The sequence below is a fragment of the Hemitrygon akajei genome, chromosome 28 (assembly GCF_048418815.1).
Source record: "Hemitrygon akajei chromosome 28, sHemAka1.3, whole genome shotgun sequence".
Lineage (NCBI taxonomy): Eukaryota > Metazoa > Chordata > Chondrichthyes > Myliobatiformes > Dasyatidae > Hemitrygon > Hemitrygon akajei.
Genome location: NC_133151.1, coordinates 3,083,510 through 3,104,494, shown reverse-complemented (window position 1 = coordinate 3,104,494; position 20,985 = coordinate 3,083,510). Strand labels below are relative to the sequence as shown.

The 20,985-nt window shown below is 46.7% G+C and overlaps 1 protein-coding gene across 4 annotated transcripts in view; it reads right to left on the bottom strand.

The window, feature by feature from the left end:
• LOC140717621 (spectrin beta chain, non-erythrocytic 1-like) overlaps positions 1 to 20,985 on the bottom strand; it is a 448,197-nt gene that overhangs the window by 45,261 nt on the left and 381,951 nt on the right. For all 4 annotated transcript variants that reach the window (XM_073031202.1, XM_073031201.1, XM_073031203.1 and 1 more), the window contains exons 21-26: positions 18,170 to 18,394; positions 16,282 to 16,371; positions 13,549 to 13,827; positions 11,457 to 11,587; positions 6,149 to 6,353; positions 1,341 to 1,715 (exon numbers count right to left, since the gene is read on the bottom strand). In XM_073031202.1, the coding sequence (XP_072887303.1) occupies positions 1,341 to 1,715; positions 6,149 to 6,353; positions 11,457 to 11,587; positions 13,549 to 13,827; positions 16,282 to 16,371; positions 18,170 to 18,394 (1,305 nt within the window). The remainder of the gene's footprint in view (positions 1 to 1,340; positions 1,716 to 6,148; positions 6,354 to 11,456; positions 11,588 to 13,548; positions 13,828 to 16,281; positions 16,372 to 18,169; positions 18,395 to 20,985) is intronic.

Sequence of the window (20,985 nt, the reverse complement as noted above, 5' to 3'; positions counted from 1 at the left end):
CATCTATGGGGGTTGAGGGGGTGGGAAGAATAAATAGTGGATGCTTCGGGCTCAGTATTTAATTATCACTTCCTTCTTCTATATTATGTATTACATTGAACTGCTGCTACTATATTAACAAATTTCACAACACATGTCGTTGATAATAAAACTGGTTCTGATTCTGATTGACGAGATCAGGAGATCCTAAAAGAGTTGGACTAGGTGCTACATTTTGGTAGGACTAATCAAAATAGGACATACAGCATTGATGAATGCAGTAGAACAGAGTGATCTAGGAATAATGGTGCTTAGTTCCCTGAAGGTGGAATCTCATGTGGATAGGGTGGTGAAGAAAGCTTTTGGTATGCTGGCCTTTATAGATCAGAGCATTGAGTATAGGAGTTGGGATGTAATGTTAAAATTGTACAAGGCATTGGTGAGGCCAAATTTGGAGTACTGTGTACAGTTCTGGTCACCAAATTATAGGAAAGATGTCAACAAAATAGAGAGAGTACAGAGCAGATTTACTAGAATGTTACCTGGGTTTCAGCACCTAAGTTACAGAGAAAAGTTGAACAAGTTAGGTCTTTATTCTTTGGAGCGTAGAAGGTTGAAGGCAAACTTGATAGAGGTATTTAAAATTATGAGGGGGATAGATAGAGTTGACGTGGATAGGCTTTTTCCATTGAGAGTAGGGGAGATTCAAACAAGAGGACATCAGTTGAGAGTTAAGGGGCAAAAGTTTAGGGGTAACACGAGGGGGAACTTCTTTACTCAGAGAGTGGTAGCTGTGTGGAACGAGCTTTCAGAAGAAGTGGTAGAGGCAGGTTCAATTTTGTCATTTAAAAAAAAATTGGATAGGTATGTGGACAGGAAAGGAATGGAGGGTTATGGGCTGAGTGCAGGTCAGTGGGACTAGATGAGAGTAAGCGTTCGGCACAGACTAGAGGGGCTGAGATGGCCTGTTTCCGTGCTGTAATTGTCATATGGTTATAGGTCATCCTGGGTTTAGAAAGGAGAAACAGAGGGCAGCTCATCCCAACCGCAGTTTCTTCAAGGATCAGGAGATCACGTATGAAAAGCAAACGTGGTGGATCTGTGGAATTCGTTGCCACTGACGGTTGTGGAGGTCAAATCATTGGGTACATTTAAAGCAGAGGTCAATAGGAATGTTGGTTAGCAAGGTTAGAGGGAGAAGGCAGGAGAATAGGGTCCAGCCATGATGGAAGTGCTCAATTCTGCTCCTATGCCTTATTGTCTAAATGCTTAGGGTTCAGACAGGAGTGGACAGAAGTAGGTCTGGAGGGAGAACAGCAAGGCACAGAGTAAACGAGGGAAGGAATGATTTGAACCCTGACCTGTGCGCTCAGTGCCTGAATGTCATGTTCGTACGTGGTGTGCATTCGGTGCATCCTCTCCACCGTGTTTAGATCTCGGCCCATTTCCTCGGGAAGCTGCTTCTCCTTCTCCTGGATGCGGTCCAGCGTCTCCCTGGCGTCGTGGTAGAAGCTGTGCAGCTCGTACGAGGCCGCCAGCATCTGCGTCCGGGTGTCGATGAGCTCCAGGAGGTCGGCCCAGGCCTCGTTCAGCCCGTCCTTCCACTCCGCGATGGTGGCGTTCTCCGAGTGGCCCAGGTCGATCTGCTCGTCGGCCATTCGGTTCACTGAGTCCACGCGCTCCTGCCCGATGCTGCTGGTGTCGCGGGCAAACTCGCGGAATTTATCCCGCAGCATCTAGACAGAGGAGGTAAAGAATCAGTTTTGACCTGTATTTGCATAATAATGGCTCGGGGGGATGGTAATACAAAAATAGATAACGGCAGTTGGAAATTGAAAACCTTTTCTGGGTTTTAAATCCTTGACTTATGGACACCCCATCCATATAAATAAGCTGCCATAAATACCGAATTCAAATGAGAATCAGCTTGAGAAAGATCTTGTTTACATGTAACTCACGGTATTCTGCAAATCTGCGCACACACAAAATACCAGAGGAGCTCAACAAAGCCAGGTAGCATCTATGGAAATGAATAAAGAGTCGACTTTTTGGGCCGAGACCCTTCTTCGGGACTGAAAAAGGGGTGAGATCCACCTATCACCTTCTTGATATCCTCCATCCCCTCCTCCCAACCTTTTTTAAAAAAAAATTCTCCCCCCTTCCTTTCCAGTCCTGAAGGTGGGGCCCATCCCGAAACGTCGACTGCTTATTCACCTCCGTGGAAGCTGCCCGGTCTGCTGAGTTCCTCCTGCACTTTGTGCGTGGTGCTCTGGATTTCCAGCGTTTGCAGACTTCCTCGTGTTTAGATTCTGCAGATGACGGAAAATCCGGAGCGAGTTTTCATGTTTGTGTCGGAGCTGCTTACATTACCTTGCAGTAATCAGACACCATTGTGTCTTAAGAACTCAAGCCCCCTGTTTTATGATGGGAGGCCACTTGAGAGAATTCCTTTTACAAGCTGACAAGCAATCGCTTATTGATAACTTGTGTAATAATACTCTACTACACAATGTAACATCCTCTTGTACTACAAGCTCAGAGGAACCAGTCATTGTGCGGGGGACATCTTGATTCTGTACCACTGTAAAGCGGGCAGGGGAAAACAGTTTTAAAAAATCATGTTAATTAGACGTGATAAAAGAACACCGTCCATTACATTACTGCAGAGGGAGGGTTAGCCATATCAAGTGATTTTGTGTACTTTTATACTGATGAATATCCGTGAACGTGGAACCCATTCGTAACTTGGGGATGACCTGCCCAGGTTAATTTTAATTCCCAATTTTAGTCTGATTTTCGATTATATCATACAGCTATATAACCCATGGGTTACAGCATATCCAGTTCAAAGACACAAATGCTGGAAATCTAGAGTGATACACACAATGACTTGTATTTTTTTCCTTGTGCATCGAGTGCTGATCTACATTTTTTTCCCTTTAGATTGGGTTCTTTCAGGTTTCTTGCTTCGTGGCTCCCCGTGGGCAAGCAAATCTCAAGGTTGTGTGATTTACGCATTCTTTGGTAATGGAATCTTGACATGCTGGAGGTTCAGGCAGCGATCGTGATGGGATTAAATAAACAGTCGACGTTTTGGGCCCAGGCCCTTCATCAGGACCGCGACGGGTCTTGGACTGAAAGGTCGGCTGTCTGACCTCCTGAGCTCCTCCAGCACATTGTGTATTTCCAGTTCAAAGTAAATCTAATTCTCAAAGTACACAGATGTCACCATAAACAACACTGAGAATCATGTCCTTGTGGGCGAACTCAACAAGTCTATAGAACAACAACCGCAACAGGCTCAATGAAAGACTGCCCAACTAGGGCGTTCCACCAGAGTGCATTAGACAACAAACTCTGCAAATGCATAAATTAGAAATAATAATAATTTAAAAAATGAGCAACAAATATCGAGAACATGAGATGAAAGTTGCGGCCACTGGTCCTAGGAACATTACTGTGCTCATAAATGTGACGACGAGCAGCACTGTCTCAGAGTGGGTTCCTGATCTCCCCGACTCTTGGAGTGAGATTTCTTTTTTGCCCTCTATGATCTTAAATCAATGCCCCCCCCAGTTATCATCCTTCCTGCCAAGTGGTATTTCCTTCCCACTCAGCATACCTCAGCCTCCTGCAGTTGTGTTCACCACAGACATTTCTGAAGGAAACGACCTACGTGCCTGATCTTTTACTGTAGCTCCAATTTTCTCAGTGAAGAAGAATCACAATAGCCCCTGTGCCTTGCTCTGCAGTCAGCTCTTCTCTGTAATACGCTGATGATTACGAATTGATTAGCATTTTAATAATTGGAGTGAATGAGTAACCGAACCCATTTGGTTAACGATCTCCTGTTTTTCTTCGAGTGGGAATATTCAGCTGCTCATTCAGCAACACTAGTCAGAAATGCACGTCAAGGGCATTCTGACATTTTTGTTCAGGGCACCTAGAGCAGAAGTCCTTGTCCGTGTATTTATTTACTGGGATACAGTGCGGAATATGGCCCTTCTGGCCCTTCAAGTCCAGCAACCCCCAGTTTAACCCTCGGCTAATAGAAACATAGAAAACCTACAGCACAATACTGGCCCTTTGGCCCACAAAGCTGTGCCGAACATGTACTTACTTTAGAAATTACCTAGGGTTACCATTAGTCCTCTATTCTTCTAAGCTCCATGAATCCATCCAGGAGTCTCTTAAAAGACCCTATCGTATCTGCCTCCACCACCGTCGCTGGCAGACTATTCCACGCACTCACCACTCTCTGAGTAAAAAACGTAACCCTGACATCTCCTCTGTAACCTACTTTCAAGCCCATTAAACCTGTGTCCTCTTGTGCTAGCCATTTCTACCCTGGGACAAAGCCTCTGACTATCCACACGATCAATGCCTCTCATCATCTTATACACCTCTATCAGGTCACCTCTCAGCAGAAAAAGCCACGTTCACTCAACAAAGTTCCCCACAGACTCCCCCCAGCACCTGTTCCCATAGACTGCTCCCCGTACCCGTTCCCCACAGATGTGCACCCACCATCTCCACCCCCTGCCCCCCATGATCTGGCAGAGAGCTGAGAACATCATTCCGGCGGAGGCTGCTTCCCGGTGATTGAAGCATCAGTGGCTGCTCAAACACTTACTTAATTATGGGACAATTTACAATGACCAATCAACCGGCACGTCATTGGACTGTGGGAGAAAACCTGCACAGTCACGGGGAGAACGTGCTAACTCCTTACAGGCAACAGCGGGAACTGAACGGGTCACTGGCACTGTGAGGCGTCATGCTAACCACTACACTACCATGTTCCACTTTCCTCCCACATTCCAAAGACGTACAGACGGGTCAGTAGGTTACTTGGCCGTGTGTGTAATTGGCCGGAAGGGTCTGTTACTGTGCCGTATTGCTAAATAAAAACTGGACTAATATCCAGAGGCTTCTAATATTGATCTAAAGACATGAGTTGAAAATAGGGAGACAAAGCCGCCAGTCACATTCAAAGCGGGCACAAAACCACCTGGATGCAGCAAGCACTATTCTGTCCATCAACGTTTTTTACTAGAGGAAATCCGCCATCTTACCAGGTGACTCAGCGCGCATCAACGTGTTTGACCTCAGAAAAGGTCCAACAAGCTCACGATGCGATTGGAGGTGATCTGGTCAACACCACCAGCACCCTGGGTGTTATGTACGTATGGAGCAAGAACTACAACTGAATAGTATGAATATTTTTTACCTGAGTCGTGTTAAGTAACAGTACACGCAGGGCAACTTACGGTGTGGTCAAAAGGCACGTGCCCTTGAAAGCCCGTGCCCAAGAGGGATTGCACATAGCAGGCCAAATCGATTCACTGTGCAATCGATCAGCCGCACGCGCGCTCGCCACATTCTCGTAATCCACCTGATTCCGTGCACTGTCAATGGATGAGGTGGCTTTGGGCTGTAAGAACACCGAACAGTGGAGTCAATCAGGAAGTGATCGGAGATCAGGGCTCGCACCAACGGTTACTACCCCTCTTGAACAAAAGGGGATAACTACTCATTCTACTTCCGGTATTCCCACACTTTAAGGACACTTTATCCTGCTATTTCATGCTCTCGTTGCTTATCGCTATTTATTGATAGTTGCATTTGCACAGTTTGTTGTTCATTGATCCTGTTTACAAGTTCTGTTCTGTAGATTTGCTGAGCATGCCTGCAGGAAATAGAATCCCAGGGTTGTATCTGGTGACGTGCATGCACTCTTGATAACAAATTTTCATTTTTAGAATCTTTTTATTGATACATAATCTTCTACAGCTATAAAATGATACAAAACTTCAAGTTGATATATATACAATTAATGAAGCTGAGAAAAAAACTTGTCAAAAAAAGGATAATATATGATAATGAAAAAAATATTTTTTATAAAGAAAAGAAGGAAAAAAGAGAACCCCAACTTACTAAAAAAAAAGAAACCCCACTAAGAGAAGGAAAAAGAAAAAAAAAACACGAAAGAAAAACCATTAGGAATCAATTCCTGGAAATAAATTATACTTTGAAATTTGAGATATAAGGTGGGTGACTGCAAAAAGGATTAAAACAAATACTCAGCCCTTGTTCTCATCTCAATCTGTCAATTAGAAACGGAGTGGACGGGAGGGGAGGCGTTTAAAGAAGGCACTTGGTTACTTACGGTGACGTGCTCATAGTCCTGACCCAGCTCGTGGGAGCCCGCCACGACCTCCCGCTCGGCGATCCACTGCTCTAAGTCGTCCACCTCCCGCTTGAGCTGGCAGAGACGCAGGCGTTCCTGCAGCTTCTCCCTCCGCTCCTCCGCCAGGTCCTTCAGGCCGGCGTACAGCTTGTCCACCTGCGACTGCCTCAGGGTAATCCGGTCACTGCGCGAGAGGAAGTTCTCAAGTGAGCCTGAAATCCGCAGTTACTGTAACATTCAGACCAACGGTTTTGCCGCCACTTTGCTCCGATTTATTTACAGGTTAAGGGTGCCTGCAAGTTTATAGCCTCTGTGGTGATGGTGGCAGTGAATAGTTGCTGGCAACGTGGGGTAAGTGCTCTCAAGACGCTATTAAGTCTCTATTTACCTTCTGACCCTTTAGGGAGTCAGGAATCACAAGCAGTCTTAATTCTGATGGCCGCTTCTTTTAAAGTACAAACAAACATACAGATCCTAAGCAAACTAAATGAAGAGCTGAGGAACGGCGCTGAGAGGCAAAGTGTGGAAGAGATTTTGTTACTAGCTAGATACTAAGGGGTTAAAGAGGTTTTTTCTCCCACAGCAGCCTTAAACTGTTCCTGCAGGACTGCTGTAAAGGGCTAACTAGCTTGAGCAGGAGTAATCAAGGCAAAATCCAGTGATGTTCTGTTTCGTCTATACTTGGAACTGTGTAATTGTTCCGGCTTCAAGGCTGCGGGCAGAAGTAGCTTCGAATAGATAAGGAAAATAGTAACCTGATTACACCTTTTTTTTCTGTACTGTGCTAAGACATGATTATCGAGCAAAGGAATTATCTGCTTGCGTGCTGTATTTCACAAACGTGCTTGGAAGCTTTTGATAACCTACACTATGCCTATATAATGAGAAAAGTCTGTGTAGTCTGGGAGAGTCTCAAGAACTCTGCTTTAAGAGGTTGATACGTATCATTTCATAATAAAGATTTTCAAAAGCGATCTCCCTTCGTGTCCGAGCAATACCTTTTCCGCAACACAAAGAATGTGGAGGCAAAATGTGGAGATATGTGGAATGTGGAGATATGGCCCTTGTGGCTAAAGGGATCAGGGGGTATGGAGAGAAAGCAGGTACAGGGTTCTGAGTTGGATGATCAGCCACGATCATACTGAATGGCGGTGCAGGCTCGAAGGGCCGAATGGCCTACTCCTGCACCTATTTTCTATGTTTCTATAAAAAGATAGAAAAGAATAAAAGATGGTACTTCTGAAATAGCCATCACTTTTATAATTGAGATGAGGAATTCCTTAGATAGAAACAAACTAGTAAACAGGCTACGTAATACATCATGCGGGTCAGGTGCTAATACTTAGCCAATGAAAGATGAGAATGGTGATAAACCGTTAGTTTAGCTGCCATACCGCTTTCTGCCAGTTGAGGATGAACCACCACATGCTGTGCAAAATACGTATGTTTGTTAAAAACTACAAATCTAATAAGAAGAATTTATATTTAAAAAAAACAGGGGTTTCTAACAATGCTATTACTGTGGCAGTGAAGAAACAGGAGGACTTTTCCAGGTCAGGGTGGCGGATGGAAATCTGTCATGTGGTGTTCCCATATCGGCACCTTCGTCTTCAAAGGTATAGAGGTCCTCGATCTGAGAGGTACGGGAAGAGTAGTCAAGGTAATGTTAGCCTTCATTTCGAGAGGACTAGAATATAAAAGCAAGAGGCTTTATAAGGCATTGGGCAGATCGCACTTGGGAGTATCGTGAGCAGTTCCGAGCCTCTTGTCTAAGAAAGGATGTGCTGGCATTGGAGAAGGTGCGGAGGATGAACGAGAATGATACCTGGGACTGAAGGGGTTAGTGCATGAGGAGCTCTGGGCTTGTACTTGCTGGAGTTTAGAAGAATGAAGGGGGAATCTCATTTAAATCTATCATATATTGAAAGCCCTAAACAGAGTGGATGTGGAGAGAATGTTTCCTGCAGTGGGGGACCAGAGGGCACAGCCTCAGAATATAAGGATGTTCCTTTTGCATAGAGATGATGAGGAATTTCTTTTGCCAGAAGGCGGTGAACGTGTGGAATTAACTGCCACAGACGGCTGTGGAGGCCAAGTCATTTGGTAAATTTAAAGTGCAGGTTTATATGCTCTTGATTAGCAAAGGTGTCAAGGTTATGGAGAGGAGGGACAAATCAGTCATGAGGAAATAGCGGGGCAGACTCGATGGGCTGAATGGACTAATTCTGCTCCTATGTTTGTGGTCTTATGGTCAAAGTAACTGCAGGGCATTTTGCTGATGGCAAACTCTACAGGCACGTTGTAACGCTGAAGGTGGGTGAGCGAATAAGATGATCAATGGGCCTGTTGTGATGACCTTTTAACCTCCTCTCAGATCAATCCAACCCTTTTCCTCTCATACAGCCCTCCATGCAACTACACCGCTAAACTGGACCTTGTAGAAGATGGAAAGGCTTTTGGTAGTCAGGAGCTAAATCGCTTGCTACAGGTCACAAACTCTCTTGCAATCACAACACCTACATGGGTAGACCAATTGCTTCTTTCATTTAACAATTACAGCACGGAAATAGGCCATCTCAGCCCTTCTAGTCCGTGCCGAACGCTTACTCTCACCTAGTCCCACTGACCTGCACTCAGCCCATAACCCTCCATTCCTTTCCTGTCCATATACCCATCCAATTTTACTTTAAATGACAATATCGAACCTGCCTCTACCACTTCTACTGGAAGCTCGTTTCACACAGCTACCACTCTCTGAGTAAAGAAGTTCCCCCTCGTGTTACCCCTAAACTTTTGCCCCTTAACTCTCAATCCATGTCCTCTTGTTCGAATCTCCTACTCTCAATGGAAAAAGCCTATCCACGTCAACTCTATCTATCCCCCTCATAATTTTAAATACCTCTATCAAGTCCCCCTCAACCTTCTATGCTCCAAAGAATAAAGACCTAACTTGTTCAACCTTTCTCTGTAACTTAGGTGCTGAAACCCAGGTAACATTCTAGTAAATCTCCTCTGTACTCTCTCTATTTTGTTGACATCTTTCCTATAATTCAGTGACCAGAACTGTACACAATACTCCAAATTTGGCCTCACCAATGCCTTGTACAATTGTAACATTACATCCCAACTCCTATACTCAATGCTCTGATTTATAAAGACCAGCATACCAAAAGCTTTCTTCACCACCCTATCCACATGAGATTCCACCTTCAGGGAACTATGCACCATTATTCCTAGATCACTCTGTTCTACTGCATTCCTCAATGCCCTACCATTTACCATGTATGTCCTATTTTGATTAGTCCTACCAAAATGTAGCTCCTCACGCTTATTTCAGTGGTGAATCCATTTGCCAATGGAGGACCCTGTATTGCTAAACGTTACAGGGGGTTAGACTCTTCCTCTCGGTAGAAATGGTTTTATGCAATCAATGATACCTGCTCTAAATTTTGTGTTGTCATATGCAGGTGTGAACTGCTTCATTATCTGTATCAAGTTCCACAGATTCTCATGAGTCAAACAGCTTTTCATACCAATAACAGATAACAGTTGGGTTGAACCCAAGCAATTCCCAATCTGGAGTTCCCAAGGGTCTTACCAAAACTATGCCCATATTCTATGTCCTTCATAAATCAAAGTATTGAGTTCAGGAGATGGGATGCTATGTTCAAGTTGTATAAGGCGTTGGTGAGACCTAATTTGGAGTACTGTGTGCAGTTCTGGTCACCAACTGACAGGAAAGATGTAAATAAAGATGAAAGAGCACAGAAAAAATTTACAAGGACGTTGCCGGGCCTGGAGGACCTGAGTTATAAGGAAAGACTCAATAGGTTAGGAATTTATTCCTTGGAATGTAGAGGATTGAGAGGAGATTTACAAAAGAGGTATACAAAATAATGAGGGGTATGGACAGGGTAAATGCAAGCAGGCTTTTTCCACTGAGGTTGGGTGGGACTACGCCCAGAGGTCATGGGTTAAGAGTGAAATGTGAAAAGTTTAAGGGGAACATGAGGGGAAACTTCTTCACCCAGAGGGTGGTGAGAGTGTGGAACGAGCTGCCAGCACAAGAGGTGCACACGAGCTCGATTTCAACGTTTAAGAGAAGTTTGGACAGGTACACGGATAGTTGGGGTATGTAGGGCTGTGGTACCGGTGCTGGTCGATGGGAGTAGACAGTTTAAATTGTTTGTTATGGACTAGATGGACTGACGGGCTTGTTTCAGTGCCGTCCTTCTCTATGACTCAATTATATGGGGTCAGCATTAACATTTCACTTTGACAAATGAGGTGACGAGCAGAAATCTCACACCTCCCTTCTATTAGGTGTGAAAATAGAGTGTCACTGAAGAAACTGGTATGAGGGCATTTGAATCAGCAGACGTGGTGGAGGTAGTAGTGATCCCCACTGGGAGCTAAAGGAAGAGGACGGGGGGAGGAGAAGGAAGAAGGTGAAGAAGAGAAGGAGGAGGAAGAGGAGGAAGAAGAGGAGGACGAGGAGGAGGTCGAGAAAGAGGACAAAGAGGACTTTACATGTATGAGGAATTTGCCATGGTGTGTTGATGTGACATGCAACAAAAACATTCAACAATGATAAAGAACTGTATAAACATGATGCTAGAAGTACAGATATGGAATAAAACATTCATAAATATAGCATGCATTTACAATGGAAAAAAGCAATATCAAAATTAGAACCATGGGACACTACAGCACAGAAAGCAGGCCATTCGGCCCTTCTAGTCTGTGCCGAAACTTTATTCCGCTAGTCCCGTTGACCTGCATCCAGCCCATAACCCTCCAGCCCTCTCTCATCCATGTGTGAGATGTATTGGTTTAAAGTGTTTACAGCGCAGTGACTGAGGTAAGCTAGAGGGGGAAGGGGTTGGGGGTTTGAACGAGAATGGTCGATCAGATTAACTGCCAGGCGGAAGAAACTAAGGTGGTGTGAAGCTTTCGGTTTAACAGCACTATAGTGATTCCCAGAGGATTATACGACACTCTGTGCCCGTGATGCCGCTGTGAGTGAGTTTTTCATTGCAACCGTTCATGTGTGTCCTTGAGCTCAAAACAGGACTCAACTTTGGTGAGGGACTGCTGACTGGTATAGCCACCTCAGTCATCGAGACCCCAGCGCTGAACGGGGAGGAATCAGCACCAGTGTCCTCTCCTACAACGAGCAACAATAGGGGAAGTCGATTCAGGGTAATACTTTGCAAAGTGATAGGAACCCCCCCGGCAGCCGGGGCTCTGAAATGGGAACCGCACACTGTACAGAGTTGGCACTGACCTCTCGGGGTGGCTGTTTGTTACCAGGTTCCTGCTGAGGTTGGAGAGCTGGTGGATGGTTTGCGCGTAGTCCTCCAGTGACTGCTCCACCACCTGGTGCTTCTTGACCATCGCCATCGCACTCTGCTCGTCCTTCACACACAAGACATTGCCGTTAAGACTGGAGGACATTTCGCCAACAAACACACCCCGCCCAAACAGAATGCCGCCGCCTGCAAGTGACGTCCCGCTATCCGCTATTGGGAATTAGATGGGGCAAACCGGCTACCGCAGGAGAGGCAAATTATAACACAAAACAACCGTAATAAATGAGCTCGACACACGAGAGGTTCTGCAGACGCTGGAAATCCACTCAGAATTCTGGAGGAACTCAGCAGTTCGGGCAGCATCTCCGGAGAGAAATAAACAGCCGCTGGTTCAGGCCAAGACCCCTCATCAGTTTTCAGTCCGAAATATCAACTGTTTATTCCCCTCCACAGATGCTGCCCGGTCCGCTGAGTTCCTCCAGCATATTCGGTGCGTTACAATGAATGAGTTGATGTTCTGTGGAGTATACCCTGACCTCTCCGACTCAAAATATACAACGTGGCATTTGAACTCCAAAATTTGTCCCTTTTTGAAAGTGAGGTAGCAGGCAGGCACCTTCGAAGATTACCGAATGGATTATTCAGCCAGGTCTCCTTGCAAGTGTAATTGAAAATATGTCCCACTATTTAACTCTGCATATCCTTCCTAGTTTGGGTTATTAGGAACTAGGCAAGCTTTACAGGGACTTCCAGGAAGGGGCATTCTTTACAGGAGCCCCAAGGGACTCTGGCGAAGTTTCTTGGGAAAAGATCATGCTTGCCTTGTTGGAAAAAGACAATCGTTTTCTTGAGAAAAGACGATGCTCGCTGGGTCTCCCGGGAACTGCAGAGCTCCTCAGGAGAAATGATTGTGGGGGCTTGCAAAATAACCATCAACTTTTGCAGGAGTTCCTGGGAGAGGGACAATATGCTGCCTGGAGGAGAGGCAACTTTTGAGGGACTCCATGAGGCCACATCAACATTTGCTGGGATTCCCCTGAGGAAGGACATTGTTTTCAGAGGCTCCCTGGGAGAGGATCCAATGCTGGAGGGGCTTCCTGGGAACTGGACAATATTTGAAGGGCTCACTTGGAACGTGTCAAGGTTTACAGGAGCCCTTAATCCACAGAAACGTTTGACAGCACCTGCTTGCTAGGTCCAAGAGCAGCCAATTTTCACTTCATGGTCAAGTCCAGTGGCAGTTCTTTCTTTGGTCCCATACCCCAACCAGTGAGGGAATGATCTCAACATCAAGTCCAGCCCTGATCACCTTAAACGGTCCCACTCTCGGTCACAAGCTGGCAGTAACACAACAGAGCACTTCACGACAAAGGAAGCGATCCCGGCTCATCTCTATTAAATTCTGTTTTAAAAATGCCAAAATTGATTTTCGACATACAGGTGGGCCCCCGTTTCTCTTACGTCCGCTTTACGACAGCTCGCTGTTACGAAAGACCTACCTTAGTGCCTGTTTTCGCTAACCAAAGAGGATTTTCGCTTTTATGAAAAGAAGACGCCCGCTTTACACCTGTGTTCACCCCAAGAAAGACTACGACCGTGAAGCCTGGTGCGGGCAGTTGTTTGTGTATGCGTGTATTGCATATGTATGTGTGTATGTGTATATGGAGGATTTTTTTTCCTCCAAATCAATTTTGGCTCGCTGTCTTCCCGAGTTTGATAAGTGAAACTACACCGTACATACAATATTTCTTCTTTATATAGGCTGTATATTTATCATATCATTCCTGTTTTTACTATATGTTCGTGTTATTTTAGGTTTTATGTGTTATTTGGTTTGCTTTGGTAGGTTATTTTTTGGGTCTGGGAACGCTCAAAAATTTTCCCCATATAAATTAATGGTAACTGCTATTTTGGTTTACAAACGGTTTCAGAAGAACGCTCTACCTTCGGATTGAGGGCGGGGGGGGGGGGGCACCTGTACATTTGGCACCCGACTATCGAATGAGTGGGTGGAAAATGCAGGTATTTCTTTGAACCGTATACTGTTTGATCTTTTTGTTTTGGTACCTTAGCCCTCTCTTCTGACATCATATGAAGCTCTTGCTCGCCCATCCATGCCTCGGCCTCGGCAGCGTCAAAATAAAACTGCTGCGCCTTCTGGGATTCCTGCAGCCGATCGTTGCGCCTGTCCGTCTCCTCTTTCAGCTGCCTCCACATCTGCTGGAGGTCCCCCAGGCGGGCTCGCAGCACCTCCGAGTCGATGCGCCCTGCTTTGGCCATCGTCTCTCCGTGCTCCGCGATGTCGTCTATTCGGGGCTGGTGGCCCTGGATCTCCTTCTGAAGGGTCTGGAGGGCCAGAACGAAAGCGTTAGCTGTTGCCCACCGTTCCCCCATTTTACGATCATCGCGAAGATATTTAAACAGAGAGCAGGGACAAGCCACGAACCCCATCCGCACAGACGCAACAGGTACTGTGCAATACACACAATGTGGTGGAAGAGCTCAGCAGGATGGGACGATCTGTGGATGGGAATGAACAGTCGACGTTTCGGGACGAGACCCTTCATCAGGACTGGACAGGAAGGGTGAAGAAGTCGGAGTAAGGAGGTGGGGTGGGGACGGAAGAAGTACAAGGTGGCAGGTGAAGGGTGAAACCGGGGAAAGGGGAAGGAGTGAAGTAAAGAGCTGGGAAGTTGACTGGAGCAGGGGGAGTCCGATAGGAGAGGATGGAAGACCATGGAGGAAGGGGAAGGGGGAGGAGCACCAGAGGGAGGTGCTGGCCAGGTAAGGAGACAAGGTGTGACAAGGAAACAAGAATGGGAAATGTTGATGGGAGAGTTTGAGGAATTGATGCCCATGCTATCGGGTTGGAGGCTACCCCGACGGAATGCAAGGTGTTGCTCCACCAACCTCAGTGTGGCCTCATCGTGGCAGGGAGTAGAGGGAACAACAGACTGACATGTCAGAATGGGAATGGAAAGGAGAATTAAAATGGGTGGCCTCCAGCAAATCCCAATTTTTGTGGCAGATGACGGTGCTCGACGAAGTCATCGAGCCTGCTCTGCTGATGATTACGTGGCTAAAGTCCGTACCTCAAGTCCTCTTTCACCATGAACTGCAGGTTCCTATCCCCTCAATGTTCAAAAATTTATCAACCTTCATCTAGAATACAATATTAAAAATAATTACCCTGTCCCTTCAGCCCAACAGCGCCTCTTTAACCAACTTCTGAACAGTCGGCGACTCAATAAAGCTTGGAGCTATTTCCAATCAGCTTTTGATTCTGACTTCTGCAAGTTCTCAGTTCCACGACCGTAGCCTCCCATTTATCTCACTGTTTATGGGACTTGCTACGATTTGTGGCTGCCCCATCCAAAACGGTTAAAAGGTGTTGGAATAGAGTCTAAAATTGTTATTTCTCTTGCAGTTTAACTTCATTAGTGCTTTGCTCAATTTTGATATGACCTCATTCCTTTATTTCATTAGGAGCTTGAGGCCAAAAAATACTCAGAAATTTCTACCGCTGTATGGAAAGAGCATTCTAACTGGCTACATCAGTACGGAGGAGGTGGTTACTGCACAGGATCAAAGTAAGCTGCAGAAAGTTGTAAATTGTAGGTAAATTGTCCCAAGGTTAGGCTAGGATTAAATCAGGAGATTGCTGGGCGTCTCAGCTGGAAGGGCCTATTCTGCGCTGTATCTCTGTATTTCGCCATGGCTGATCCATTTCCCTCTCAGCCCCCAATCTCCTGCCTACTCCCCGTATCCCCTCATGCCCCGACTAATCAAGAAACTTATCAACCTCTTCCTTAAATATACCCAGTGACCTGGCCTCCACAGCCGCCTCAGATTCACCACAGAAATAAAAAGTAGTGAGGTAGTGTTCATGGGTTCAATGTCCATTCAGAAATCAGATGGCAGAGGGGAAGAAGCTGTTCCTGAATTGCTGAGCGTGTGCCTTCAGGCTCCTGTACCTCCTCCCTGATGGCAGAGGGGAAGAAGCTGTTCCTGAATCGTTGAGTGTGTGTCTTCAGGCTTCTGTACCTCCTCCCTGATGGTAACAATGAGAAGAGTGCATGCCCTGGGTGGTGGAGGTCCTTAATGATGGATGCCACCTTTTTGAGGCATTGATCCTTAAAGACGTCCTGGTACTACAGAGGCCGGTGCCCGTGATGGAGCTGACTGAGTTTTCAACTCTCTGCAGCTTATTTTGATCCTGTGCTGTAGCAACACCCCGCCCCCCCCCCCAATATCAGCCAGTCAGAATATTCGCCACGGTACATCTGTGGAATTTTTCGAGTGTTTTAGGTGATAAACCAGATCTCCTCAGACTCCTAATGAAATATAGCCACTGTCTTGCCTTCTTTGTAGCTGCATCGATATGCTGGTATCAGGTTAGGTCCTTGGAGACATTAACACCCAGGAGACTGGAATTGCTCACTCTCTCCACTTCCGATCCCTCTACGAGGACTGGTTTGATCAACCTGCAGTTTGAAGTATTATATACCGAAATCCCCTTCACTATGTCCGTGTAAACCACCCTCTCCTTGCCTGGTAATTACATCGGTGTCACAGAAGGGCAGAAAAAGTAATCATTAGCTGGATGAGAATAATCTGCAATTGGCAGCCTTGCAGAGCAAAGGTTGCACACTGTATCTGTATCGACGAGTCAGCCGAGGCACACGTGGGCAATTACTTCAGTGAGGAACAGATGTACAGGAGCAGGTGTTGAGCAAGTCTTGCTGAAACGCGGAGGGTTTTCGTGAAAAGGAAGCGACCCCGGTCGAGCCCGTGACTCACCTGGTTCTTTTTAATGAGCAGCTGCACCGTTGGCAAGTTGTTTCCGTGGTCGGTCGAGGTAGCGAGTGGCATCCGCTCATTAACCCACAGCTGGAGGGTGGGGGAGAGGGGGAGTGAGTGAGAGGGAGAGAGGGGCGAGGGAGGGGTGGGAGAGAGGGGCAAGGGAGGGGTGGGAGAGAGGGGCGAGGAGGGGTGGGAGAGAGGGGCAAGGGAGGGGGAGTGAGGGGCGAGGGAGGAGGAGGGGTGATGGAGAGGCAAGGAGGGAGGGAGGTATGGAGAAGGAGAGGGGAGAGGAGGGGGAGAGAGGGGTGAGAGAGCGGGAAGGAGAGGGGGAAAGAGGGGAGGGAGAGAGGGGCAAGGGGACAAGGGAGGGGGAGGGGTGATGGAGAGATGGAGGGAGGGAGGTATGGAGGAGAGGGGGAGGGGAGGAGGGAGGCAGAGACAGAGGGGAGAGGAGAGAGGGAAGAGAGAGCAATTATGACTTTGCAAGATTCTGAACACATTTAATACAGCAATTTAAAACAAATGCAACTGAATCCTCCTCTAAAGTAGGACTCAATTTTTAGCTAGGTTGGCGATGAAACAAAATACATGCGTACTCCTGCCGTTCAAACGTTAGGTCAATGCTAGACTCCTTGGTTTGTTGAATGCAGGTTTTGCTGGAACCCCGCCTCTGGTCAGAAACCTGCCCCTAAGATCTTGGACTTGCGTAGTAATTGATAATCCCAGCACAGAGAGAAGGCCAACATGCACAGAATCCTGGAGGAATTCAGCAAGTCAGGCACAGTGAATAGTCAGAGTCTTGAGCCAAGACCCTTCATCAACACTCCTCCACAGATGGTGCCTGACTTACCAAGCTCCTCCAGGATTTTGGGCGCTTTGATCAAGATTACTGGCATATAAAGAACCTCTTGTGTTTAGGACAGGGAGAGGGCCAGATTATGGGAATTGCTGTATTAAAAAAAAAATTCCCAGATTAACTATACTATACTCAAAGCCATGCTGGACATTTTAGAGTCAACACAGCCGGAACTGCACGCAGTCCAGGCAGGGGAGGGAGGGCAGATGTCCTTTCCCTTGGCCATTAGTGATGCCCACAGGCATTTATGACACTTCAATGGCCTCCCGCTCTTCACTAAAGATAGCGTAGCTTTCCCAGAAAGGTAACAGAATGGAAGGAAGCTATCAAGTCCACACTCCCCACCCCCTCTCCATAACCCTGCTGATTTTTTTTTCCCAGCTCAGTTCTGAATATCCCAAAATTCCCATTCCCATTCCGACAGGTCGGTCAATGGCTTCCTCTTGTGCCGCGATGAGGCCACCCTCAAGGTGGAGGAGCGAGACCTCATATTCCGTCTGGTTAGCCTCCAACTTGATGGCATGAATATCAGTTTTTCTTTCCGGTAATTTTTTTCCCTCCCTCTCCCCTCTTTGATTCCCCTCTCTGGCCTTTTGCCTCTTCTCGCTTGCCCATCACTCCCCACCACCCCCGGGCCCCCTCCTCCCCTTTCTCCTGTGGTCCACTTCTCCTCTCCTGTCAGATTCCTTCCTCTCCAGCCCTTGACCTTTCCCCACCCACCTGGCTTCACTATCACCTTCCACCTATCCTCCTCCACCGCCCCCCACATTTTTATTCTGGCGTCTTCCCCCCCTTCCTCTCCAGTCCTGAAGAAGGCTCTCGGCCCAAAACGTCGAACGTTTATTAACTTCTGTACAGATGGTCAGCCTAACCTGCTGAGTTCCTCCAGCAATTTGTGTATGTTGCTTTGAATATTACAATTAAATCTGCCTCCGGTCTTCCTTTATGTGTATGTGGAAACACAGGATCCATTATTTTACGGAGACAAAAAGTGGGTGTATTGAGTAAAGCCAGATCTGAGAAACTTACAATTTCGTCCTCCAAATCCCGATTGAACTGATGGCCTTCTTTGGAGGCCAGGAGATTTCTGCGCCTTTCATCGACAGGCCTCATCATCTCTTGGAATCTCTCCTCCACCCTCCTCTGCTTGGCATCTATCTCCACGACGTTCGTGTCCTCTTGCCCCAGGGCCTGCGCCTGGTTCTTCAGCTCCTCCAGCTCCTTCTGCCGGACCTGCATCTGATTTTCCAGCATCTGCGAGAAACGGCGGGACGAAGAAAGGAAATTATAACATCATCACCGAGAACCACCCACCACCTGGGCCATGCTCCCTTCTCACAGCTGCCATCGGGAGCTGCTGCAATAGAGGAGCCTCGGGCCCCACACCACGAGATTCAGGAGCAGCCACTGCCCTTTAACCGCCAGGTTCCTGAACCCGCGTGGATAACTTCACTCGCTTCAACACCGAACTGATCCCCACAACCGATGGGCTCACTTACAAGGACTCTTTGTCTGATGTTCTTGACATTAATTGCTTGCTTGTTTGTATACTTATTTATTTATCCATTCGCTCCTGTTTGTCTGTCTCCTTCGTTCTGTATTTCCGCGGGAAAGCAACATCCATCGTCAGGGACCCCCAACCAGCCCGCTCACGCTCTCTCCTCGCTGCTGCCATCAGGAAGGAGGTACAAGAGCCTCAGGACTCACGCCACCAGGTTCAGGAACAGTTACTACCCCTCAACCATCAGGTAGAAGGTACAGGAGCCTCAGGACTCGCGCCACCAGGTTCAGGAACAGTTACTACCCCTCAACCATCAGGTAGAAGGTACAGGAGCCTCAGGACTCGCGCCACCAGGTTCAGGAACAGTTACTACCCCTCAACCATCAGGTAGAAGGTACAGGAGCCTCAGGACTCGCGCCACCAGGTTCAGGAACAGTTACTACCCCACAACCATCAGGTAGAAGGTACAGGAGCCTCAGGACTCGCGCCACCAGGTTCAGGAACAGTTACTACCCCACAACCATCAGGTAGAAGGTACAGGAGCCTCAGGACTCGCGCCACCAGGTTCAGGAACAGTTACTACCCCTCAACCATCAGGCTCTTGAACCAGTGTGGATAACTTCACCCAACTCAACTATGAAGTGACTCCACAACCTACGGAGTCACTTTCAATGACTCTGCAACTCATGATGACAGCATTATCTATTTGCTCCTCTTTTTGTCTCTTCATTTATTTATTGCATTTGCAAGTTTCTCTTCTTTTGCACATTTGTTGTTGTGTGTAGTTCTTCATTGATTCTGCTGAACTTCTTTGTTCCACTGTGAATGCCTGCAAAAATGAATGCTGATGTATACATACTCGGATAATAAATTTCTACTCAACTTTGTAGAATAATTCAAATTTATTGTCATTTAACTATATAGGATGTGTACAATGTCCTGTGTATGTTACTCAAAATGGCTTCTATTGTTGGTTACGAGTAGGAATGCTTCTTTGTCTGATAAGTGTTTCTCTCGCCGTTGTTTCGCTTTAGAATGGCTGATATGGTAATTGTATTCATTTGTTAATCAATGGGGAATGTTATTGTGTTTTGTGAGGCTGGGAACTTGGGGGAGGGGTTGCGCGGGCTTGTGGTGTGAAGGGAGTCGGGAGGAAGACGCCGAGGAAGGTGGACGTGTGCTCGGAAGACCACCGGGGAGTCCGAGGTGGAAGACGTGGAAGTCGGAGGCAAGTGACGAGGGGTCGAATGGTTCGATGGTTGAGCTCCAACGAGTGCACTAAACTGACTGAACTTTGATAAGTTGGCGCCTTTTGTTTTTTTCCTTGTATATATATATATTGTATTGCCTAATACTCTTTTAATTTTAGTAAACTCTTTAAAGTGTATTTCATAATGGTATTTGTTGTGGGTTTGATACTGTTGGCGGGCGCGAGGCATAAACTCGATTCTCACAGCACCTGCATGTACGGGAGGTGGGTTGGTGAGTGGCTGGATCTCCTTTTCCCCTAGACATATACCAGCCTCTTGGGTAAGTGTTACATTTGTATACAGTTAAAACCTACCGATGAATTATGCATAAATTAAATATTTGCACAGGACAGATTAACCGGTGACACTCTGAAAGCAACGCGGCCAGGAGTTCAGAAACCCGACGGCTTGAGGGAAGAAACTGTTTCCCATCCTGACCGTTCTTGTCTTTATGCATCGGAGTCTCCTGCCTGATGGTAGAAAGTCAGAGGGGATGCTGGATGGACGGGTGGGATCCTGGATAATACTACGGGCCCAGATTACGCCTTCAATATTTGTTTGGATTAATATTAAGACAGTTACAGAGGGGTTGCATTCCTAGAATACCAATTCATTTGCAATTTTCCATAACGCAAACCCTTAAAAATATTGGTTGTTTCACTCACATTTTACCTTTACTTAACATTTTTCTCATGTAAGTTCAGTAATAGTGATTTTTTTCCCCCTTGTATTTGTCATGATTCCACACCTTACACTACAGGGTTTCGTAAGGTTGGTATAGTCAGCAGTGGTCACATGGACAAGCTCCCACTACCTATTAAATGCTCCCAATGGCGTGCGCCTCAAATAGCCTCCAATAACCAAGTCTAACCTCTGGCCTTCACGTGCGGAACCGTCTCTACTGACCGGAGAAGGGGCAAAGGTGGGTTACTGGCACCTTAAAGCCAGTCGCTTCGGGCAGATGGGGCTCATCAGCTCATCTGCGAGAAGGAAAATTCTGATCTCAAACCTCAGCTTGCCTTGTGGCTACACCCACTCACGAGGAAGGCTTCGGGAGTGAACCCTGAGAGAAAAAAATCTAGAGCTGGAGTCCC